A 26,207-nucleotide genomic window follows, 5' to 3' on the forward strand; every position below is an offset into this window, starting at 1 on the left:
CAAGGGACTTATCCTAGGTCAAACAAGGTCAAAGGACCTTAGACAAAAAATTTCACAATTTTTAAAAGGTCAGAAGTATTTTTAAACAATTAAAAATATGCACAAAAACATTTAATTCATGAAAAATACAAAAACTAATTCAAAAATTAATTTTAATTCAGAATATGGAAGAAAAAAATATTTGAAGATTTTTGGTGAAAGTCCCATATCTTTTGGATTAAAAATGAAATTAATATGAATTAAGCAAAATAAAGGGATTAATTGAAAAATCAGAATATAAAAAGAAATTCAAAAAAACAAGGGCCATCAGATCTCCCTCATTAATTGAGGTGGCAGATCTGATGGCCAAGCGTGCGCTTCCATCAAACACCTCAGTCAACGCGTGTACACGCGTGGTATTCGAAAGCAAAGGCCAGGATTAGAACGTGGATGTGATTTTAGATGGTTCAGGTCATGCCAACACACCACCGAAGCCCTAGCTCCGGTCATCTTCTCTGGTGGACCTCACCGGACTGGTCCACTATAAACCACCACCAAAATAAAAAGTAAGGACATGATTTTAAAGGAAAAATGCCCAGAAGCACAAATTTGACCTCCATTTCTTCCAATTCCAAGTATATTGAAAGATACATGGATTTGAAATTTGAGGTTCATGATCTGAGTTGCTTCAATTTGACCTCAAAGCAACTCAATCTTGTTGCCTACATTGGTAGGACTTCAGCCAACCAAAAATCAAAGAGAATGGTAAAGAATTGAGAGAGAATCGAAGAGAGAAAGTTTGGCAAATTTCACCTTCTGTTTGCAGTGGTGAAGCTCGATCTGGATCTCAATTTGCTTGGGCTTGCTTCCACTTGATTGCAGGAGGTGAATTGAGAGCTCAAATGGCTTAGATTCTTAGAGTTTCAACTTCAAAACAGAAGTGAAACTGAAACTAGATTTTCAATTGAAAACCTTCAAGTTTATCCTCTAATGGTGATGAGAAGGTTGCAGGAGCAAAGCTTGGGCAAGGTGTCCATAATTCTGAGCATGAGGCAATGTATTTATAGGCTTAGCAATTGATTTCCACACACTTCCATTCAAATGCCAAAAATAGAAATTATCATGTGCATGCTTGCATGGGCGTGTAATAGGCCCATGAAATGATGTCAAAAGGTCCAAAATGATCATGAGTGATTCTGAAAGTGTAACATGAAGCCATGCATTTGAAATTGAGAAGTGGTCATGAGATTCATCCAAATGGAACCATGAAGAGTAACCATGTTCAAGTCATTCAAACCTTGTTAAAAAGTGATTCTGGACTTTTTGGAAAGGTGAGATCAAGGGTAACAACTTTCATGTTGAACACTTTTACATTTGAAGCTTGGATCATGATGAATTTTGAGGTGGAAGTTTGGGAAATCAAACATAATTGAAATTTTTCTAAGTCCCAAGTCAAATGTTCACTTCTTCCACCTTAAATAACTTTTGCTATGAGATTCAAATGGAAAAAGTTCCTTCATTAAAGATGTAGCTCCTTCAATTCTCTTCAATATGGTCACAAAGTTGACCTCATTTGAATTTTGCATGAAGGAGTTATGCATTTTAGAACCTGAGGAAAATTGCTTGTTCAATGGTAATGGCCCAAAATGACCTATAATGTTTCCTCTTGGCACATGCCTTTGCAAGTTGAATTTGAAGTTTCTCAGAGAACAAATGTTGGAGAAGACATCTTTAAATTGATCATTAAACTTGTATGGCCTTCATCTCATAAAAATTGAGCAAGTTATGGTCCTTGGAAGTTGACCTCCTAACTAGGGCATAGGCAAAATGACCTATAATGTTTCACCATAAAAAATGACTTTCCAAGCAAAACTAGCTCTTGATGTCAACATAAAAGTTGTTCGTAATGTCATAAAGAGTAACGTTTCTCTTGGAATCATTTTCATATGACAAAGAGTGTAGGAGATAGAATCTAGGGATTCCCAATTTTTGACCAGTTGACTTTCTCTGGTCAACCACCTTGAACCAACTTGCAAACTTGAAGTTCTCTTGATCTTTGAGACTCATGGGGGATCATATATGCATAAGAGGATGTAATATGAAGTATCCCTTGAAATGTTCGATCAAAGTGAACATATCAAGGATAGACTCTCTGGGGAATAAAATAGGGATTACAACTACCTTTTTACTGGATAGAAAACCAAAAAGGAAGAATATATGTCATCGGTTAGGATGAACATATCAAGGATAAACTCACTGGGGAAATGTGAAAACGAATCCGCTGGGGAAATCAAAAAAAGTAGATTACTTTTTACTGGGTATTGGGCAAAAGTAATGTACTCAAAAATTGAGAAGAATATTACCAGTTACTGGGTAATAGACTCTCAGGGGGGCCAAAATATCTATCTAGGTAATAACTAGAAAGAAACGGTCAAACAAAGACTCAACCCAATGAGAATATAACTCAAGGGGAGTGGTTCCATCCAGATAATTAACTAGGGAGGAAACTAAAATAATAATCATCCACGAGGAAATAACTCAGTGGGGAATGAGAAAGGTTAAACTCTTTCTGCCTAAGGGGCTGACACTCTACAATTGAAGGAGGACAGACACACCCAATCTGTACGGGTAAATAATATTACCGAAACAGGGGATCATAAGAAAAAATCAAATGCAATAAAATGCATAATGAAATATTTGATGCTGCATTTTATGCATGAATATGATTGTGATTATGCTGACAAAACAACACAAAGGATACAAACAACAAAGATTTGAACCATCACTAAAACACTCGGCTAATCTCAATAAGATGAAAAAACCAACTGGAGAAAATGCTAGGGATGAAAATAAATCATCTATCTTTGCATAAATCAAATTTGGATGGGGAAAGACATGGAGAACATGCCTCCAATCAATCACGACAAACTCTACGGGGAGAGAGCACTGCTGAAGGATGATCAACCAAACATTCTGAGGATAACAGGGATCTGTTGAGGATCCAAATTGTTAACATTGCAGGGGATTTTAGGTCAACACCGTGTTAAATGGGAGACAACCTTGCAGGGGATAAAATCAAATACTGCTCCAAATCAAATACTGTCGGGAAAGAGGGAACTTCTATCAGAAGATAAATTTCGTCGGGGAATACAAAAGATAAAATTCTGCATGAGGATTTAAGCAAATTGATGGTGATGTTGTGACCAAGATCGTACATTCCTTAATAATCATCGAATTCTTCTTGGAAATTATGAAATAAACCAATTCCAAGGCAAAGATAACCAGGTATATTCGCACAAAGGAGAAACTGCCAAAGTTATGCACAATTAAATGCAAATGGAAACCAAATAAAGGTTCTGGATCTCCAGGGTCCAATCATAAATCACAAACTAGGGGGATACAAAACATGAGCACCTCGGCTAAGGAATATAAATTTGCAAAGAGGACTGATCATCAGCTTAATTGGATATTGTAGCGGGGTTTTCGTTACCTTTAGGTTTATTGACTAAACCAAAAGTAAACATACAATTCGAGTCGCCACCGCACTTTTATTTGTCCAAAGGAAAGGCTAAAAAGCGAACAAAATCCAAGTAAGAAGTTTTATCAAATCAAAAACTAATAAAAATGTCAGAGATCTGGGTAAGGGGGTTGGTTATGAAATGGGAAGGTTTTACGCACCCAAAACATCCTTAGTACTTTAAGGGAACCCTTTTTGCAAATATGTGTTGTAGGTTGGTATTTGTGAAAATATGTGCAAAAGATTGGGGGGATGAGAAGAGAATAGATGATATTTACAAATTTGTTGTTTGAAAGGATGAACCCATTGCCTACGTACCATCACAAAGGAGGATCAAAACCTCGTAGTTCGGGGTAGAAATCACACAGATTGGTGAATTGATTTGGTTAAAAGCCTTAAGGTCTTTTGTTATCAAAGGGAGAAAACTCAACCTAAACCAACAATCCACCATGTGAGGAAAGCTTCAACATACTAGTGAGGGGTTAACCCTATAATAAGCATGGAAGACTTATAATCCAATCACTAAGGATGAGGTGGGATTTACATCAACCACTATGATAACTCAAACCTATGACTAATGTTTATGAAAAGGTTTTAATAAGGTGGCCATTGGAACCACAAAACAACTTGAAGTGAGTTATATTTACAAGTTAGATTTATTTACAAAAATGAAGTCAAAGTTGAATTAAGATTTATTCACAATGAGTATTAATGAAAATGGTTTTGAAAAGTCAAAGGCATAAGGCCTAGGTTTCTAATTTGAAACAAAGTCAAAGTTTGCAAGAAAATATTTTGGCTTGGGTTAAAGTGAGGAGAAGAAGAGAAAGACTAGTCCTAAAGCATACAAAGATAAGAGAGAAAAGATAAAACCCTTGGAGTTCCTTTTCTTGAAATCATATAGATGATTCAAGATGCTCCTTTCCTTTGGACTTAGCATACAATCAAGCAATCAAACAATTTAGATTCAAAGCTCCTAGGATCTCCATTTGGCTTGTCTCTCTTAACTTGACTACTCATAACAATGGTCCTCTTTACTATCTCAAGATGGAATCCCTATCACACAAGAGCACACATCAAAAAGTTCACAACACAATAAGAGGAATGGACAAAGAATAAGTTTTGGAAAGGAAGTCCTTTGAAGTCAACTTTGAAATTTAGCATTCTAAAGGCATGAGGCCTAGTTGCTATTCAACAAGTTTAGCATTATAAAGGCATGAGGCCTAGTTGCTCTTGAACTCCTTTAAGCATGGGTATGTCCTAATTCTAAGTCCTTTCTCCTTTTTGCATTAGGTCCACACAAACAAACACAAAACAAACACAAGACAGCAATATATATATATATATATATATATATATATATATATATATATATATATATATATATATATATATATATATATATATATATATATATATATATATATATATATATATATATATATATATATATATATATATATATATATATATATATATATATATATATATATATATATATATATATATATATATATATATATATATATATATATATATATATATATATATATATATACAATAATGAGCTCAAATGAGCAAAAGGAAAATGACATAAACATAAAATATGTGCTCAAGTGAGCAAAATAAAAGGATAATATGAATAAATGACCAAGAAATAAATTGTATTAAAGTAAATTGCAAGAAATTAAATGCTCAAATTAAAGTTAGTAATTAGTATGATTATGTTAGTTTGTCATAAGACAATGTAGCGCTATGTTAAGAAATCGTAAGTGGACTAATGTAGTAGTCACACCTATCTGAGGCCGGTCAATAAAACTATAGGCAAATAAACACAAGTTAGAGATCATAACTAGTAAGCCAAGCTCCACAAACTTGCCATGCCAAAACAAAAGGGGAAAGGCCTTGTATGGACTTTAGATTTTTTGCTTGACTAAGAAGCATCGTATCTTGGACACAAAACAACTCACTTGATCTTGGATCAAGTTGAGTTTGGTTTGGATCAAAGAAGGTTAAACCTCTCATTTGTCAAAGACCAACCATAAGACAATAACTCATTGGCCAAATGATGAAAAGAAAGGGATGAAGATGAAATGGATGAAAAGAGAATTCAAGTATCAAGTTCAAATGATCAAATGTGAATCAAATCATCATTAATCGAGGCTAAACAGAAAAGAAATGAAGATTACAAGTCAACAAGTCAACCATAATTTTTTTGTATTTTTTGAATTAAAAATAAATGCAAAATAAAATACACAAAATACGGTCAAACCTCAAATTTAATTCAAATCAACTTTAACAAGTCCAATTAAATTCTCATAGGTCTAACATGGTCAAACAAGCTTTGACAAATTTTCTCAATAACTTTTGAAATCAGAAACCATTTAAAAATAATTAAAAACAATAAAAAATAACACAATATGAATTAAAATCTCAAATAAATCTCAAATCAAATAAGAAATTGATGAGACTATTTTTCATTGATTTATCATGATCCATAGGTGTTAGGAAAATATTTTTGGATTTTTCAAATATCAAAAAGTATTTAAAAATGAATTAAAACTATTAAAAATCAAATAATTCACAAAAAATATTAAATGAAGTCACAAAAATAATTAAAAATCAAAATATGAAACTAGATTTTTCAAGAATTTTTTTGGCATTGGTCTCATATTTTTGTGACTTCAAATAAAATATTTATGAATTTTTGAAAATAAAAGGAATTAACTGAAATTAAAAGAAAATAAGAAAAATAGAAAAATCCAGCGCCATCAGATCATTTCATTAATTGACGTGGCAAGGCATCAAGGGCTCAGGGGCGCGAATACAAGGTACACGTGAGTCAAGCGCGCAACACATTGCATTAAAACAAGTCAACACATGTAATGGCCAAGATTAAAACGTTTAGACACGATCCAAGGGTTCAGAGGATACACACGTGGTACAGGCGGTGGAAAACACCTTCTTCTCCGGCGAAGTACCAGATACGGCCACCACGCGCAGGAAAATAAATTGCAATGAAAATGAAAAATGAAGACATCAAAATGAAGCTGAGGTGATGTATATCACCACTGTAACCATGGATCATCTTCACCATTCCTATTTAGAGAGAAATAAGAGTTTGAAAATCATGGTGTGTCAACTGAAATGGCACGATTTGCAAAATTAAGACCACCACTGGCCTACCTCATGTGAGAGGACTTCAAAAAACCACACAAACCAAAGAAAATCACATTGTATAGCAAGATCTAGATCCAAAAAGTTTGAGGTTCTACCTCTGAAATGAAGCTTCAAATGGCACGAATTCTTCAAGATCTTGATCTGCCTTTGCTCTGGAAGTGTGATTATGATGATAGGTTAAGGAATTGAGCTTTGAAAATCAACTAATGATGTTGAATTTCAAGCTTGAAAGAGAAAGAGAAAATTGAAAATTCCTTTAGTAAGGGTTGGGATTTCAATTCAGCAGCAATTCAGATCTCCACTTGGTTTCCAATTGAAGCTCAAAGCACCTCTATTTATAGCTGGATGTGGCTGATTCCCACGCTTCTTTCATGTGCATGGCCATTTGAATTATGGTGCATGGGCCTGTACAGGCGTGTGCAAAGCCCAAAGGTGGATGTAAAAGTTTGCTGAGATCATGAGAACACCATTTGGTCGTGTGCATTGGACTGAAACAACTTGCATTTCAAGTTTTCCCCATAAAATATCAAAATGAACATGAAGAAAGAGCTCTTCGAAACTCACACATGGAAAGTCCAAAAAATTAATGTGAGTAATGGTTAGAAAGCCCTTGAAATAAGGAACAAAAGTCATGTTGGGTAAAAACTCATTTGAATTTTGGAACTTAATGAAAACTTGCTGTGAAAGTTTGGGTATAAAACATGTTTAAGTCACCTTTGAAATTTTTTACCAAAAGCAAACCTCTTCAAGCCCTTATGTTTAATTGATGCAAGCCTCAAATGGAAAAACCTCCAACATAACAGTTGTATATGTTTTCAATATGATCAATTTAGACTTAAATTTTGCATCATTTGGATTTTTCATGAGAAAGTTATGGGCACTTGAAGTTGGACATTTTTCAAATTCAATGACTTAGGTCCAAAATGACCTATAATGTTTTGTATTATCACATGTATTTATTTTAGGATTATGAAATTTTGTCAGACACAACATTTGAACTAGACATCTTAAGATTTCCAATGCATTTGGTCTCACCTCAAAATCATAAAAATTAAGGAAGTTAGGTCCTTGGGAAGTTGACCCAAAATTAGGGTTTTAGTCAAAATGACCTATAATGTTTTGAAATGAATGATGGCCTTCCAAGTTTCAAATGTATCTTTTATGAACATGAAAGTTGTTCATATGGTTCTTAAAAAAGTTTTTGCTCTTGGGGTCATCTTAATTTGATAAACACATCACAAGCTGTGTCTCAGTGATCCTCAATTTAGTCAGATGACTTGATTGGTCAACTTTTCAAGGCCAAACTTCCAATCTTGATGAATGAATGATTGAGGAGTATCAAATAGGCTCATATATGCATAAAGTGATTAATGAAACTTCCCTTGATTTAATTTGATCATAGGTTGAGGTTGCTTCATGAGCAAGGCACAGTCAAAGCACATTTGAATTAGGGTTTCCTTGGGAAACAATCCTCAAGCCCTTTGGGTTATCGTGATCAAATTGGCAAATTGAGATACTTGGGAGACATATATTATGATTAGGATCTTTTTGGACCACTGTCATGCTTTTTCTCATCTTCATCTAGCCACTTCAGTGAGCTTAGGAGCCTCCTAGGAGCATGGGAACACATGATCACTTGAGCTTCAAACCAAAAAGAGTTAGTGACATATTTTGTTGCTTTTGGTTAGTAATCAAAATAAGAAAATAAATAATATACAATACAAGCATGCTTGGTGGTCTCAAACCACTCACACAAGTTCCACCTCTAGGGTTAAGGAAACATGCTATGATCCTTGAGGCAATGCATTGAGCAATGATATGATGCCATGAGGGATCTTAGGGTCAAAATTAGGGTCTTACAGATATGAGACCCACCGTCTCTAATGGGGATGATGAAATATTCAGGGAGAAACTCATCAGCCAAGATGGGGATAAATGACAAGTTGTTGGGGAGGAAAATAGTTACCAAGCCAACTGCTTGGGGAAGACCAACAATGCTTGAGTCTCCAAGACTTACCTGTTCTTAGATTGTTGTTGACATTTCTTGCTAAAATCAATTATTCTTAAAGTGATTGCTTTTATTATTTCAAGAAAAATAATTACTCATTGATTTATTTCAAAATTATCATCATAAAAATTCAATTTTATTTAGCAGAAGTAAATAAGAATACAAATAATTTGATAAAAGCTCAACTTTATTTAATAGAATGGTAGTCCGTAAATGATGAGACTCCATAGATCTTTACAAAGTTTGAAAATGGTAACTTACATGGAAAAGGACTACATTAAATACAATGATCACTACTCTCTCTACCAACTTCAACATCCATTGTGCTTGTCTTCGGTTGAGAATGATGAATCAAAACCAAATGACTTGCTAAAAACCGGTCGGGTGCAGTTACTTGCCATAATCCCTAATTTTTGCCTAGATTGCCCCAAGGTGGAGTACTCAATCTATTGGGATGAATTTTCTATTTTATGTCTCTAATTTTTTCCTGGATCGCTCTTTCGGGTTTTCAATCCACCGAGAAGCTCATTTTTACCTAAGTCGCCCTTTCGGGTTTTCAACTTAGCGAGCTGTTCTTTTTTTTCTTTTTAGGCGAAGTATTTCTTGACTGCATTGGTATTCAAAGAACGCGTGAACTCTTCACCATCCATAGTTGTTAGGATCAATGCACTGCCCGAGAAGGCTCTCTTTACAACATATGGGCCTTCATAATTAGGAGTCCATTTTCCCCTAGCATCAGGTTTGAAAGATAAAATATTCTTGAGCACGAGGTCACGTTCTCGGAACACACGAGGCTTGACCTTCTTATCAAATGCTTTCTTCATTCTCTGTTGATATAATTGACCATGACACATGGCAGTCAATCTCTTCTCTTCAATCAAATTGAGCTGGTCATATCTGGTCTGGCACCATTCAACCTCTGTCAACTTGGCTTCCATCAAAACATGCAATGATGGGATCTCAACCTCCACGGGGAGCACAACTTCCATGCCATAAACAAGAGAGAAAGGGGTTGCCCCTGTTAAAGTGTGGATGGATGTACGATACCCATGCAAAGCAAATGGGAGCATCTCATGCCAGTCTTTATATGTCACAACCGTCTTTTGAATGATCTTCTTAATGTTCTTATTTTTAGCTTCAATAGCCCCATTCATCTTGGGTTTGTAGGGAGAAGAATTATGATGTGCAATATTGAAGTCTTTGCAAAGAGCTTCCACCATATTATTATTCAATTTATATCCATTATCAGTAATGATCTTACTTGGCACACCATAACGGCATATAATCTGATTCTTGATAAACCTTACAATAACTTGCTTAGTCACATTTTCATACGATGTTGCTTCAACCCACTTTGTGAAGTAACTAATTGCCACCAGAATGAAACGATGTCCGTTCGAAGCTTTGGGCTCAATCATACCAATCATGTCAATTCCCCACATGGAGAAGGGCCATGGAGAAGAAATGACATTCAACAGTGTCGGAGGAACATGAATCTTATCTGCATAAATTTGACACTTGTGGCATTTCTTCACAAACTTGCCACAATCAGATTCCATTGTCAGCCAATAGTAACTTGCTCTCAACATCTTCTTTGCCATAGCATGTCCATTGGAATGAGTACCAAAGGAACCTTCATGGACTTCAGTCATCAGCAGGTCTGCTTCGTATTTATCCACGCATCTGAGCAAAACCATATCAAAGTTTCTCTTGTAAAGCACATCACCATTCAGGTAGAAGTTGCCAGCTAATCTTCTCAAAGTCTTCCTATCTTTCAAAGATGCCCCTGACGGGTAAATCTGACTTAGTAGGAACACTTGATATCAAAATACCAAGGATTTTCATCTTTGACTTCTTCAACAGCAAACACATGAGATGGCCTATCAAGACGCATCACAATTAAATTGGGAACTTCATTCCAAAATTTCACCACAATCATTGAAGCCAACGTTGCTGATCGGAAAAATAGCAAGTGTACTATTTTTCCTTTTATAGTAATAATGGGGAAATTCCCCGAATGTCGATCTCAAGGACTGCACGTTAGTATTGAGTTTAAATTATCATTCAATTAAACAAAAAGTATTAATTTGGGTTTTTGAGTGTAAAAAGAAAATAATAAAGAAATATGAAAATAAGGGTTTATAGAGAAAAAAGAACAATGTCAGGGAAGGTGTATGATTTATCCTTGTAATAACTCTGAGTTACTATTGCATCAACAGATATCAATTACTACCAATTCTCAAGGGTATTTTCTCCCAAGTCCTTGGTGAGAAAACCTTTAATCAATCTACCCTAATTCATATGTCCATAGCCAATTAGGGTGAAGTTAAGCTGTATAATATCAAGAATGCTCTAGTTCATATAGGGTATCCCTAGTCCTAGGTGATATCTACTGCAGAGTAACCTGATGAAAACCTTATCACTGGTGGTCCAGCCTAAGTGATAACCACAGATCAATCTCAATTGGTCCGAAAGAGAAAGCGATAAACACATCAAAAGGTTACCGTAAATAAAATATTATAACTGCAAATGTAAACTCATATTCATTACAATTCTAAATCAGGGACACCCCCTATCATTGGGGGGGGGGGGGGGGTTAGCTACTCATATTGTTTAAAACAAATTCAAGATAAAAATTATACATTACAAGTAATTGGATGACTTTGATCTTCAATCGCTCCCGCTCATGAATCTCTTCAGCTCTCCAAATGCCTTGATCTCTGTAATACTTGATTGCTTCACAATACTGTGGTTTGCTGTATTCCAAGATGTTTTTTCCTTTGGTAGAAGACCTCTTTTTATAGTGAAAGTTCCCAACAGCAGTTGGACAGGTCCAAAGATGTCTCCACAAAGCCCGAAGAATGAAAAGCCCGAGAAAATTAGAAATATTGGGCTTGGGCTAACACGGCCCGTGTCAGCCTACTGCTTCTCCTAACACGCCCATGGCACGCCTAACACGGTTGGGATTTCTGCCTGACACGGCCTGTGTCAGCTGACACGGGTGGCCGTGTCAGGCTACTGTTTTTATTCTTCTGCTTCCCTTGCCCTGACACGGCCCGTGTCAGGTGACACGGGTGGCCGTGTCAGGCCTCCTGTACCGGGATTTTCTGCTCTTTTGCGTAACGGACTCTCGCACTATCATGTTTTGAGTTCTCCGGTTCTTCTACCTGGATCTGTCTGACAAAAACACAGTTGTCCCACGCATAAAATCAAGATAAACAAAGTAAAACATAATAAAGATTAAAAATGCGTAAATAACATAACGGAAGTAAAACTAATCAAATTGTACCTTAAATGCTGCACAATGTATCAAATGTCTCTGTTTTGCATCGGATCAGTAATGAAAACTTACTATAAATGGTGACTGATCACAACCCCAAACTTAGCTCATTGCTTGTCCCAAGTAATATTTCATTATCACTCCCCAGAATTCTTTATGCTTTCCACCACTGCTGAGATCATTCAAGAACGTCTTCCCTTTTCGTTTCACGAGTCCTTCCCATCCTCGTAAGTCATCATTCACACTTCCACTTTAAAGCACCGTTTCACCTGTCAGCTTATTTCACATTCTCACCAATTCTCTCGGGGTTAACTGTTTACACTCATAATTCAAAGTATGAAATATCACTCACAAGTTTGAATAGTCTCTCTTTTCTCATCACCTACACATAACACATACACTTTTGAGGTCTTTAGGGTTGTAGCTTGGCTTGGGTTAGGGTATGGATTCACAAAAAAAGGAAAACAAGGGGCTTTTGGTTCAGAGTCGATGTTACATCCTGTGTTTGTTTCTTTCATTTCCTCGGTTTTCTTTTCTTATTTTTTTTTTGAATTTCTACCGACTGCCCTTTTCCGTGCTTCTTTCTTTTGAATCATCGAGTATTTGATTTTTTTATTTTTCTTTCTTTTTCTTAATTCATCACTTTTTCTTTTTCTTTTGTTTTTGCACTTTATAGGGCTTTGAGAGCTTTTGGGGTTTTTACCCCAAACTTAGCTTTTCAACACTGTTGGGATGTATTCTCATGACTCTGAACAGGGTGAGGAAGTGTTTTGGCCAATGGTTACATTCATGGTGTTTTAAACAAAAAATGGATATAGGCTCAAAGGTGGTTAACGAGGGATATAATAATTCGGGATGGCTAGAAAGGCTCGGGGTTAGTTACAAACAACGTGCCTCAGTGTGTGTATCATGTAGTGACAGTCCCAAAGAGTCTACGCAAATTCATAGTGATAAAGACAAACCTGAATGACGCTCATGATGATTAATGTGTTTGGCCTTTTCTGACTCACTTGGTTTGGTTCAGCTTTGACAGGATCCACAGTGCTTCTTAATTTGGTGCAATTGCTTTCTTACTTCGGAGTGTGCAGAATACTCGTGTCGGTTAAGCTGTATACGTTGCGTCCGATCGTTACTTTCAGCAATGTCACTTTCTGGGGAGATTCTTCACAACAAGCCATGGTGAGTGGTGTGATCCTTCATCCATTCTCAATTGTGATCATTACTTTTCCAACCTGTCAACACAGACTTGACACACACACTTGCAGCATAATGTACATTCAACAAACAAATTTAATACAAAATTAAAAAGTAAAAATAACACAAAATAAATTACAACTAAAAGACATAAAATCTCCCCCACACTTGAACTCAACATTGTCCACAATGTTTGTGAACAAGCGCGGAGGAGGGAACTCACAGGGTCCTACTGAGGAGGTGGTTATGGAAATGCAACATCAACTGTCGCATCATGCTGCTCATCTCATCCAACATCGCCCCCTGATGGGATTGCTCGATGCCTTGCCTTTGTTGTTCAGTCCTCAAATTACCTATTTTGGTCTATATCCAGCCCCATTGGTTAGTTGACCAAGATGAGGAACCTGCCGCCTACTGGGTGGGTTCCTGATGCTGTGGGGCAAACTGCTCAGGAGGTGGTTGAGGATCTTCTCTTCTATTGCCATTCCTTCTGCCTGATCATCAACAAATTGCTCACCTGTATAAAAATGGTCAGTGTCGTGGCCCTCATCCGCATCATGATCGCCGCTCACATACAACCAATTCGCACAATCAGTAATAGCCACTCTATCCGGATCCGGCAGAGCGATGATAAACCGTTTATGAATGAGGACGGAATAATAGGTAGGGGCAACCACAATCATACCTTGGACAATCAGAGCAAACATGTCAATTTTTGTATTATCTGCAATTGGCGTGTCCTCGAGTAAAACAGCCTGATACCCGAAATGCAATGCAATTTGGGTGATCATACCTCCCACGGAAATTCCTCAGGAGTTGCTCGGCCGACTCTCCCCAGGTAGTCTGCTGCAAAGGCAGCTACATTGATGGTCTTGTTTTGAGCCATCGAGTACATGAAGAATAACTCTCTCTGAGTAGCTACTCCAGTGTTGTCGCCTCTACCGAATAATGTGTAGGCTAAACCTTTTTGGGCGTACCTGAAATAGGGATTCTGGATGCCCGAGGCTTTCGCACCTTTGGAGGAGTAATTCGTCCTCCCAGTTATGGCGATCCAGAAATCCTTAGGAGAAAACCCGTCCGGGACCGCTCCGGGTCCGTTCAGTGGGAGTCGGAGTATCGCAGCTAACTCCTTAACAAACAACTCATGATAATTGTTAAATAATCGGAAACGTAAGGTTCCAAAATAATACTTGGTTGTGTTGACCCACCGCTTTTCCAGCTGGAACTCCAGAGTGCTGAGGAACTCGAGAGTAATGCGTTCGTAGGTCGACGCCTCCAAACTCATAAACTCGAGCATGCCCAAAATGTGGAGCATTCGGTCTACCTCAATTTTCAGCCCTAGATCGGTCAGAGTCTTCTCACACATATACCTGGTCGGCGTGAGCTTGCGCTTCTGGTGAATTTGGTAACGTCGCTCTTGCTCCGGGTTGTCAAACACAATATTGTGGGGATTAGGATTCCGGCTCGGGTGCTTCCGGGACTTCGCCATTTCTGCACATTGTTGCTTTCCGGTAAGGATTCTGTTCGAGGACATTTTGGACCTGCAAAAATTAGCAAAATTCCAAACTTTGGAGTTAGAAAAATCTAAAATCGTGGTTGTGACCGGGACGGCGAGGTGAGAAATATTTGTGAAGGGTGTTTGGGCTATAAGTGAGTGGAGCTTGGTTGCATGTAAGGTTTTGTGTGGTGAGGTGAGTGAGTTTTAATGGAGTTTGTGAGAGAGTGGGAGAAGAAGATGAAAAAGTATGAGGGAGAGTATTGAAAAGTGGTGTAAAAATCTGATAATGATGAGTGATTAAGGAAAAAATGTGGTTAAGAGTGGTGTAAGTGGGTGGGGCCCACTAAAATTTAAAATTTTCAAAAATTTTCAAAAAATTCGCACGCCTGACACGGATGGCCGTGTCAGGCTCCTGTTAACCATTTTCTCCAACTGCTTTTACAGTGGTCCTGACACGGGCCGTGTAAGCTGACACGGGTGGCCGTGTCAGGCCACTGTTTTTAAGCATCCTTCCCAAAATTTCCCTCTTTTGACACGGCCCGTGTCAGGCTATCCTTTTGGCCGTTTTTTGGTTTTCTTATCAGGTTAACCGCTGGTTCCTCTAGCTCCTCCTTGTGGGACTCTTGTATACCTACAGACACATACAACTAATTAGAAATAAAAAGCGTGGGTTGCCTCCCACGAAGCGCTTTGTTTAACGTCGCATGGCTCGACGGTTCTTCGTTTGCTTACGTGAGACGGACTTTTTCTATAGGACCCTCCTTCTGGTCTTGTATGTAAGGTTTCACTCTCTGCCCATTTACCTTGAACGTGTCTCCGTTCGCTGGATTTCTTAGTTCAATGGCTCCATGTGAAAATACCGTTTGTATCTCAAAGGGTCCTGACCATCGGAACCTCAGTTTCCCTGGGAAGAGTTTCAACCTTGAGTTGAATAATAACACCAGTTGTCCTTCCTGAAGGTCTTTCTTCTGAATGCGCCTGTCATGCCAGGTTTTGGTTTGTTCTTTGTATATCTTGGCATTCTCATACGCTCGATTCCTGAACTCTTCCAGCTCTTGTAATTGAAGGATCCGAGATTTTCTCGCTTTGGCTAGATCATAGTTGAGGAATTTGGTGGCCCATAATGCCCTATGCTCAAGTTCAAGTGGCAGGTGACAAGCTTTACCATAGACTAACTAATAAAGGGACATACCCATCGGTGTTTTAAACGTTGTTCGGTATGCCCATAGTGCGTTTTGAGTTTGATTGACCAATCCTTTCTAGAGGCACTGACAGTTTTTTCTAGGATTTGCTTGATCTGCCGATTGGATACCTCAACCTGTCCACTGGTCTGGGGGTGGTATGGAGTGGTGATTCTGTGCTTGACATTGTATTTCCGCAGTAGGTTTTCCATTAATTTATTTAGGAAGTGGGTGCCTTGGTCACTAATAAGTGCTCTTGGTACCCCAAACCGTGTGAAGATACAATTCTTGAGGAAGTTGATCACCACCTTTGCATCACTCGTGGGCAGTGCAACTGCTTCCACCCATTTGGACACATAGTCCACCGCAACTAGAATGTACTGCTTTCCGAAGGAAGGTGGAAAGGATCCCATAAAATCTATCCCCCATACATCAAACAGCTCGACCTCTAACATGGCATTCTGAGGCATCTGATTTCTTTTAGATATGCTTCCTGTTCTTTGACATCGGTCGCACTCTTTTACCACTGCTTGGGCATCTTTGAACAGTGTGGGCCAGTACAATCAAGATTTGAGGACTTTGGCTGCGGTTTTGTCTCTGCTGAAATGTCCTCCATATTCGGAGTTATGACAGGCTTTTAAGATGTCCCTCTGCTCTTCCTCTGGAACACATCTCCTGACTAGACCATCTAATCCCTTTTTGTAAAGGAATGGATCATCCCATACATAGAACCTGTAATCATGCAAAAAAAATCGTCTGTTAGAGTCAAAGTCATCAGGTATCAGTCCACCTACCACAAAGTTCGCGTAATCGGCGAACCATGGGGTATGCGTAGCGGCTAGAATGCGTTCGTCCGTGAACTCATCTCTGATGGGGTGTGTTTCTTCAGTTTCTTGAATCGGAGTCATCCGAGACAAGTGATCAACAATAGTGTTTTCACTACCCTTTTTATCTCTGATTTCCAAATCGAATTCCTGTAGTAGGAGGATCCATCGCAGCAGCCTCGGATTGGATTCCTATTTTGCAAAAAGATATTTCAAAGCAGCATGGTCAGCAGATAGGATCGGAATTTGTCAAAAGCGTATACCACCGCCAGGAGTTCTTTTTCTGTGGTTGCATAATTCATTTGAGCAGGGTTGAGTACATGGCTTGCATAGTAGATCACATGCAAGAGCTTCTCCTTGCATTGCCCTAGTACCGCCCCCATTGCGTTATCACTTGCATCACACATTATCTCAAAAGGAAGAGACCAATATGGGGCAATAACTATGGGTGCTGACACCAGCTCCTTCTTCAAGGTCTCGAAGGCTTTCCTACATTCTTTGTCAAATAAGAACGGGGTATCTTTTACCAACAGACTAGTCAATGGTTTGGAAATCTTGGAGAAATCTTTTATGAACCTGCGGTAGAAACCCGCATGTCCTAAGAAGCTTCAGATACCTTTTTCATTTACTGGTGGTGGTAAGTTTGCTATTACCTCCACTTTTGCTATATCCACTTCGATACCCTTGTTGGAGATCTTGTGTCCTAATATTATTCCTTCCCGAACCATGAAGTGACATTTTTCCCAATTCAGGATCAAATTTGTTTGCTGGCATCTTTCTAAAACAAGTGACAGGTTAGTCAAACAGTTATCAAATGAAGAGCCGAAAACCGAGAAGTCATCCATAAATACTTCCATATGCTTTTCGAGCATGTCAGCAAAAATAGAAGTCATACACCTTTGAAGTGTGGCCGGTGCGTTGCACAAGCCAAACGACATTCTTCTATAAGAGAAAATACCATAGGGGCATGTGAATGCAGTCTTCTCTTGGTCTTCCGGGGCAACTGCAATTTGGTTGTACCCTGAATAACTGTCTAGGAAACAATAGTACTCGTGTCCTGCTAACCTTTCCAGCATTTGATCAATGAATGGTAACGGGAAGTGATCCTTCCTTGTTGCCAAGTTTAGCCTTCTGTAATCGATGCACACTCTCCAACCTGTAACAGTGCGGGTTGGAATCAACTCATTCTTTTCATTCTTTATAACCGTTGTGCCCCCTTTTTTGGGTACCACGTGGACTGGAATTACCCAAGAACTATCGGAGATAGGGTAGATTAGGCCCGCATCCAAGAGTTTTACAACCTCTTTGCGCACCACTTCTTTCATGGTTGGGTTAAGTCTTCGTTGCGGTTGCACTACTGGTTTGTGGTCATCCTCCATTAAGATCTTGTGCATGCAAACAGTAGGGCTTATACCTTTTAAGTCTTCAATTGCCCATCCGATTGCACCCTTGTATTTTTTTAGCACTTGAATGAGTTCTGCCTCTTGGACACTCTGTAGACTAGCATTAATGATGGTTGGACATTTTTCTTCGGTGTCTAGAAATACATACTTTAGATTTGTTGGCAACTGCTTCAGATTCACCCCTTTTTTGGGTTCTTCTGTGACATCGGATGGTGGTGGTCTTAGATCTTCCCACCGGTGTGGTCTAGATCTAATCCATTCAGGTTGTTTTTCCATCAGAGCAAGCACCTCAGATTCTTCTTCATCTTCATTACTTTCAAAAATGGACAAGCTTAAGACCCGGTTTAGAGGTGACTGGGGTCTATGCTGGTCATTTTCTTGAGCAATTACTTGGTCGATTATCTCTATAGTGTTGCTTGTGCCGATATCATCTTTGTATTGCATGGTATTCCTCACATCTATCTTTAACTCTTCATCATAGACCTTGAGGGTCATAGTTCCTTCCTCAATATCTATCATACATCGTCCTGTTTCCAAGAAAGGTCTTCCCAATATGAGAGGGATCTCCTCATCCTACGACATTTCCAGAATGACGAAGTCGACTAGAAAGACAAACTTGTCAATTTTTACAAGAACATCTTCCACAATACCATAGGGTTGCCGAACAGAGCGATCTGCAAACTGAAGGGTCATTTGAGTATCTTGAACAGAACCGATGCCTAATTTCTTATAGATGGACAGTGGCATCAAACTTACACTCGCTCCTACGTCAATTAGAGCCTTCTTGAATTTTCGATCACCAATTGTGCAAGGAATAGTAACTGATCCCCTGTCTTTCTTTTTTACTGGTATTTTCATGCCTTTGAGAACGGTGTAATACCCCAAAATTTACCCTTCATTTTTCCTGGAAGCGTGGGATTATGTTTTACACTTCATTAGCATCATATTAGGTCATACTCATTGCATACTGCATTAGTGACATGAAAATCAGGTTTTGATCGATCACTCCTTAACAGAAGGAGCCCACACAAAGCAAGATTGAGAATTGGACTTCATTTTCTAAGTATACAAGTCTCAAGGGTCTCAGGGGGGTCCAAGTATCTTATTGTGGTCCTCAGTTCATCAGTGAAGGATTCAAAGCTATCAGAGTGTTCATCTGGATTTAATCAGAAATTAGGGTTTCATGGCTACCTACAACAGGTAATGTTTGGTTGGAAGTAGAGGAGCTCATCCATGTCATGATTAGAGAGGCATCTTGGCCTAGGAAGATTCACAATAATCTCAGAAAGATCCATTGGCAATCAGTGCAATCAGTTCCTGATCATTTTGCCCTAAAACTAGGGTTTGGTGTAAAATCAGTTTATTTCTGATTCTTTGGGTGAAACTCTTTATTTGAGCTAGAAGTGCTTCAATTGATCAATGGAATCGGGAATCAGACAGTTTAGGAAAAGTCAACTGTGGGGCCAGAAAAGTCAACTCCTGACATTTTGAGAGTGGAATCTCAAAATCCATGCCTAGGGGATCCTACATGTGAAATTTGATCAAGGTTGGATAGTGGATTCATCATTTAATCAGGAATTGGAAAAGTTACTTAATTTGGAAATGGTTGACTTTCCATTTAGGGCAAGTTTTCATGATCGTTGCACTCACTTTAAGCCCATTTTTCATCAAGGTAAAAGCTCCATTTGAACATTTCTCCAACATGAAAGTTGTTCCTCTTGTTCCAAGCTTTCTAGAGATATAAAGTTTGCTCCATTTGGATTAGAATTGAGAAAGTTATGCTTAGTCAAACTGAGACATTTTTTTAGGACAGTTAGAAAAATTCCTAAGTCCAAAATCTTCAAAATTTGTCAAGACTTCTTGGCCAGTTTTCTTGCACTTCAAGGCGTTATTTTAAAATACTTTCTTCACAACAATTGTACCTTACCATGTCCTCTTTCACATCCTTTCGGAATCATCTCATTTGGATCCATGGTTTGAGAGATACATTCATTTAAAGTGGGCACCATGACTTGATTTTCTAGGTAGATTTTGGGTCTGGCTGGCCCAATCAGATTTTCTAAGCATGCTGCACAAACCAGACACATTTTTTTACCTCTTTTGGCCATGCATTGGACATTCACTCACTTAAGTTTGGCCCAAAATAACAACATTTTACACCTCACTTCACACTTTTATTCTTATGGATAAATCACTTATTAAAAAGCCCATGAGAACACCTAATCCACCCTATTTAAGAAGTTGAAACCCTAACCCTAAAGGAGCATTGGAATTTCATGGAAAGGAGGCAAAGCTTCATCACATATCAGATTCCATTCCACTTCTATTTTCCATTAGGTAATCATCTCTTCCATGACCATGTTTTGATATATCTACGCTTGCTTACCATGCTCATCACCATTAATCCTTCCATTTTCATATTTCTTTTTCTTATTTAAAATATTTTCTTCGTCCATAAAATTACCCAAAAATATTTTTCACTTTTCTTAACGTTTTATTTAATTTTATATAATTTTTATTTTCGTATTTTTTTAAAATCAATATTTTATTTTAATTAATTATTCTAAATGGTCCATTTTAACACACTTTTTATTATTGATTTTATTTTTATGACTTAAAATTATTGTTAGCATTTGATTTTTGGGATGAAGGTTGAACCCTGTCTCATGGTCAACCTGACCTTTTCTTGGAATTTTATTTCACATTTTCAATTTATTGTGGATTTATTTTTGACCTAGTTTGGTTGGTTGACTTTTAATTTGACTTCTGTTTTATTTTAATTAATTCACGTACCAATTTTCATTATTTTTAAAATCTTTTTGGGGGATGATGATTTCCTGACCCCACCTTATTTAGTTTAATTTTTCATAATTTTCTTAATTAATTTGCTATTTATTTGTTATTTTTTAAGTTGACTTGAACTTTCAGTTGACTTCTTTATGATCGATGTTTGACTTAGGGATTGCTTATGGCAATTGAAGAGATCTTTTGATCCTCCCTCATTCATCTCATATGCCATGTATTAGAGGCCTTTTACCTTGATTTTGTTTGGTCTTTACCTCATTTCCTGATTAAATTATTCAGTGGACCCTTCGTGTGCATATTTTCATCTGTTTGATTCATCTGTTATCTTTTGTACTTGTTTCTCTCATTCATGCTTTCTATTGCTTGATTATTTAACATGTTCATACTCCCATGCATTGTTTAAAATCTCCATTATTTGATTCTTTGGTTTGATTATATATTGTTTATTTATCCGATCTGATTGATAATTGTTGCCTACTTGTATGATGTATGAGGCATATATTCTTATTGTTTGTTTGCCATGAACAATCCCCATTCATAACAAATGTACCCCTCTCCCATAAAGTGTATAATATTTATTTCTTTATTTCTTTAGTCACCTGTTAATACAAGAATTAAAACGAACATCCGATAACCATTTCAAAATAAGATCAAAAGCTTGATCCAACGTCGAGTAATCATTTTCAAAACTTAACAGAACCAGCACGCATTCATCCATCCTCTTGTAAGTCGATTTCCTCAAGCATCTCCATCTACCTGTAAGTCGATTGCCTCCGGCATCGCCATCTACCCTTATCAGTGACTCCTCTCCTTGCTCCATTCGTCGACTCTTGTTCCGTTTAGGTAGCACCCATTAGGTAGAACCCTTTGTATGATAACATAGGTAGAGTTCCCTTATTCTTTGCATGCTAACATTAGGTAGATGTTTCCCTTTGTAAATCCTAACACATAGGTCCACATTGCATGACAACTCTAGGGCAGAGCTTCCCCACTTTTAGACCTTCCGTGCGTCTCCGATCTTGTGGCATGTCAGACCGTTTTATTGCAAAGAGGTAACTGCCTAAGACTCGATTCAGTGAGCTGCGACACCTACTGCTAGGACGTTGAACATACTGCCCACCCTCCTTTGACACAGTTGGTGTCCTCTTTTGTAAGTCCATGTTCAGATGGCAATCCTTAACCCCTAGTTAGCCGAACTACGTTTTTCTCTGATTCTCATTCCAGATGAGATACGTAGGCATAAGATGCGACGTCTTACCGAGCACACTTCTCTTTAACCCATAGGTAGCCGAGCTACGAAGACTCTGATTCTCATACTCATATGAGATACGTAGGCAGTGGATGCGACATCCTTGCGAGTCATTTTCTTTTAACCTTCCTTTTAGTAAATAGTAATTTAGATATACCTACACCCTTTAGACTAGAACAACACTTGTGAAAAGGGCTCCCTAGGAGTACCTAGGATGTTTTGGGTGCTTAAAACCTTCCCATTGCATAACCAACCCCTTACCCAGATCTCTGACATTTTTACTAGTTTTTGATTCGATAAAACTTTTAGGTTTTTGTTCGCTTTCTAACCATTCCTTTGGATAAATAGAAGTGCGGTGGCGACTCGACTTGTATGGTTTACCTTGGATTTAGTCAATATCTCTAATGGTAAAGAATACCCCGCTACAAACGGCACTGCATGTTTCAGTCAAGATGATCGGTTCAGTATCAGTGGAACGCTTCTTGGAAATTATGTCTTTCATGAACTTGGCATATATTGGGATTTGTTCCAGTGCTTCAGAAAAGGGATATTGATTTTGAGTTTCTTGAACATCTCCAGAAATTTCTCGAAATTCTTCTCATGTTGATTTTTCTTCTTCTGTCGTGAAGGATAAGGAAGTTTGATTATGGGTTTAGGAACCTTTTCCTTATCCTGGACAGGAGGTGGTACTGCTTCTTCATCTTGGACTTTTATTTCCTTGATTTCTAAATCCACCTATATTAATCCATCTTTTTCTATATCATTTACCTCGGTTGACTTTCCACTTCGGGTTGTGACAGCGTTAACAATGTTATGTTCCCGCGGATTTGTCACCGTACCACTTGGTAGGGTTCCAGGGGCTTGAGAGTTTGATGCCAACTATTGTGCTATTTGTCCCATCTGAACTTCAAGATTTTTGATGGAGGTTGTGGTGTTTTTCTGATTAGTCCTTGTTTCTTCTTGAAACTGTATACTGTGGGCTGCTAACTTTTCAATGGCAATCTCCCATTCAGCCTTTTTAGGTGCCTGTTGTTGTTGTTGCTGATACTGAGTCTGATATTGCCTTGTACCTTGTTGCGGAACATTCCCTCTCTGGTCTTTCCAGGAGAAGTTTGGATGATTCTTCCAACCTGGGTTGTAAGTATTAGAGTAGGGATTATTCTGCTTCAAGAATTTGATCTCTTCAATTTGTTGGGGAGTCGCAAAGCAATAGACTGTGTGATGAGGTCCATTACAGATTTCACAGGTACTCGCCTGAGCTGGCTGAACCTATGCTATCTGTTGAGTCCCTATATTCATAGCTTTCAACTTTTTGTCCACTTCGGCAGCAACAGCGTCTTCCAGACGGATTTTATTTGTCTCTAATTTAAGATCAATTACCCCGTCTGGCTGACTGGTACACCTGTCATATAGCTCTAGATGCTCATTAGCAACAAACTTTTAATTGAAATAAAATTAAACTCTATATTTTTGGCAGTCCCCGGCAACGGCGCCAAAAACTTGATCGGAAAAATAGCAAGTGTACTATTTTGCCTTTTATAGTAATAATGGGGAAATTCCCCGAATGTTGATCTCAAGGACTGCACGTTAGTATTGAGTTTAAATTATCATTCAATTAAACAAAAAGTATTAATTTGGGTTTTTGAGTGTAAAAAGAAAATAATAAAGAAATATGAAAATAAGGGTTTATAGAGAAAAAGGAACAATGCCAGGGAAGGTGTATGATTTATCCTTGTAATAACTCTGAGTTACTATTGCATCAACAAATATCAATTACTACCAGTTCTCAAGGGTATTTTCTCCCAAGTCCTTGGTGAGAAAACCTTTAATCAATCTACCCTAATTCCTATGTCCATAGCCAATTAGGGTGAAGTTAAGCTGTATAATATCAAGAATGCTCTGGTTCATACAGGGTATCCCTAGTCCTAGGTGATATCTACTACAGAGTAACCTGGTGAAAACCTTATCACTGGCGGTCCAGCCTAAGTGATAACCATAGATCAATCTCAATTGGTCCGAAAGAGAAAGCGATAAACACATCAAAAGGTTACCGTAAATAAAATATTATAACTGCAAATGTAAACTCAAATTCATTACAATTCTAAATCAGGGACGCCCCCAAGCATTGGGAGGTTTAGCTACTCATATTGTTTAAAACAAATTCAAGATAAAAATTACACATTACAAGTAATTGGATGACTTTGATCTTCAATCGCTCCCGCTCATGAATCTCTTCAGCTCTCCAAATGCCTTGATCTCTGTAATAATTGATTACTTCACAATACTGTGGTTTGCTATATTCCAAGATGATTTTTCCTTTGGTAGAAGACCTCTTTTTATAGTGAAAGTTCCCAGCAGCAGTTGGACAGGTCCAAAGATGTCTCCACAAAGCCCGAAGAATGAAAAGCCCGAGAAAATTGGAAATATTGGGCTTGGGCTGACACGGCCCGTGTCAGCTGACACGGGTGGCCGTGTCAGCCTACTGCTTCTCCTGACACGCCCATGGCACGTCTAACACGGTTGGGATTTCTGCCTAACACAGCCCGTGTCAACTGACACGGGTGGCCGTGTCAGGCTACTATTTTTCTTCTTCTGCTTCCCTTGCCCTGACACGGCCCGTGTCAGGTGACACGGGTGGCCGTGTCAGGCCTCCTGTACCGGGATTTTCTGCTCTTTTGCGTACCGGACTCTCGCACTGTCGTGTTCTGAGTTCTCCGGTTCTTCTACCTGGATCTGTCTGACAAAAACACAGTTGTGCCACACATAAAATCAAGATAAACAAAGTAAAACATAATAAAGATTAAAAATGCATAAATAACATAACAGAAGTAAAACTAATCGAATTGTACCTTAAATGCTTGCACATTGTATCAAATGTCTCTGTTTTGCGTCGGATCAGTAATGAAAACTTACTATAAATGGTGACTGATCAGTTGCAAAAGCATCTGCCATCCGATTTTCATCTCGACGGATATGATGAAACTCAACCTTTGTAAAGAAAGTTGAAATCCTCCTCGCATAGTCTCTATATGGTATTAAATCGGGTTGATTCATCTCCCATTCACCCTTGATCTGATTCACAACCAAAGTTGAATCTCTATAGACGTCAAGATATTTAATTCTGAGATCAATGGCCTCTTCAAGCCCCATAGTGCAAGCTTCATACTCAGCCATATTATTTGTACACTTGAAAGCCAATCTAGCTGAAAATGGAAAATGAGTGCCTTGATGAGTAATAGTCACTACCCCAATGCCATTACCATATAAATTAACAACTACATCAAATACCATGCCCCAACGGGAACCAGGTTCTGGCCCTTCTTCGAGCAGTGGTTCATCACAATCTTTCATCTTCAAGTACAAAATCTCTTCGTCGGGAAAATCATATTGTACTGACTGATAATCTTCAATCGGTTGATAAGCCAGATGGCCAACCAAGACACTACCCTTGATAGATTTTTGAGATCGATATTCAATATCATACTCAGATAACAACGTCTGCCAACGGGCAATCCTCCCAATTAGAGAAGGCTTCTCAAAAATGTACTTGATTGGATCCATTTTGGATATCAACCAAGTAGTATGATTCAACATATAGTGGCGCAGACGCTTAGCAACCCAAATCAATGCGCAACACGTCTTTTCAAGCATAAAATACTGAGTCTCATAGTCGGTGAACTTCTTACTGAAGTAGTAAATTGCATATTCTTTCTTTCCAGATTCATCTTGCTAACCAAGAACACATCCCATACTCTCATCAAGCACAGTTAAATACATGATCAGCGATCTTCCTTCAACAGGAGGAGACAAAATCGAAGGCCCAAGCAGATACTCTTTGATACTATCAAAAGCTTTTTGGCAATCTTAGTTGCAATCACAAGACTGATCTTTCCGAAGAAGCTTGATAATTGGCACACATGTGGCAGTCATATGCAATATAAATCTTGAGATATAGTTCAAACGGCCGATAAAACCTCTAACTTGCTTCTTAGTTTTGGGCACAGACATCTCTTGTATTGCTTTGACCTTGGCAGGATCAACTTCAATACCTTTCTCGCTGACAATGGAGCCCAACAATTTACCAGAGCGAAC

General features: G+C 38.2%; 1 protein-coding gene across 1 annotated transcript; it reads right to left on the bottom strand.

Moving 5' to 3' along the window:
* Window positions 1-16,397: 16,397 nt before the first annotated feature.
* Window positions 16,398-18,919, bottom strand: LOC127092332 (uncharacterized). Its single transcript, XM_051031185.1, has 2 exons — window positions 18,678-18,919; window positions 16,398-16,566 (listed from the first exon to the last, which is right to left on the bottom strand). The coding sequence occupies exons 1-2, from the start codon at window positions 18,917-18,919 to the stop codon at window positions 16,398-16,400; spliced, it is 411 nt and encodes a 136-aa protein (XP_050887142.1).
* Between the last annotated feature and the right edge of the window lie 7,288 nt (window positions 18,920-26,207).

The sequence above is a fragment of the Lathyrus oleraceus genome, chromosome 1 (genome assembly GCF_024323335.1).
Source record: "Lathyrus oleraceus cultivar Zhongwan6 chromosome 1, CAAS_Psat_ZW6_1.0, whole genome shotgun sequence".
NCBI classification, from domain to species: domain Eukaryota; kingdom Viridiplantae; phylum Streptophyta; class Magnoliopsida; order Fabales; family Fabaceae; genus Lathyrus; species Lathyrus oleraceus.

Excerpts from the sequence above, each read along its gene's own strand:
- LOC127092332 (XM_051031185.1), bottom strand. The coding sequence starts at position 18,919 with ATGAAAATACCAGTAAAAAAGAAAGACAGGGGATCAGTTACTATTCCT. Across the intron at positions 16,567-18,677 it reads GTTCTTGTAAAAATTGACAA|GTTCTATGTATGGGATGATC; the intron begins GTTTGTCTTTCT and ends GCATGATTACAG.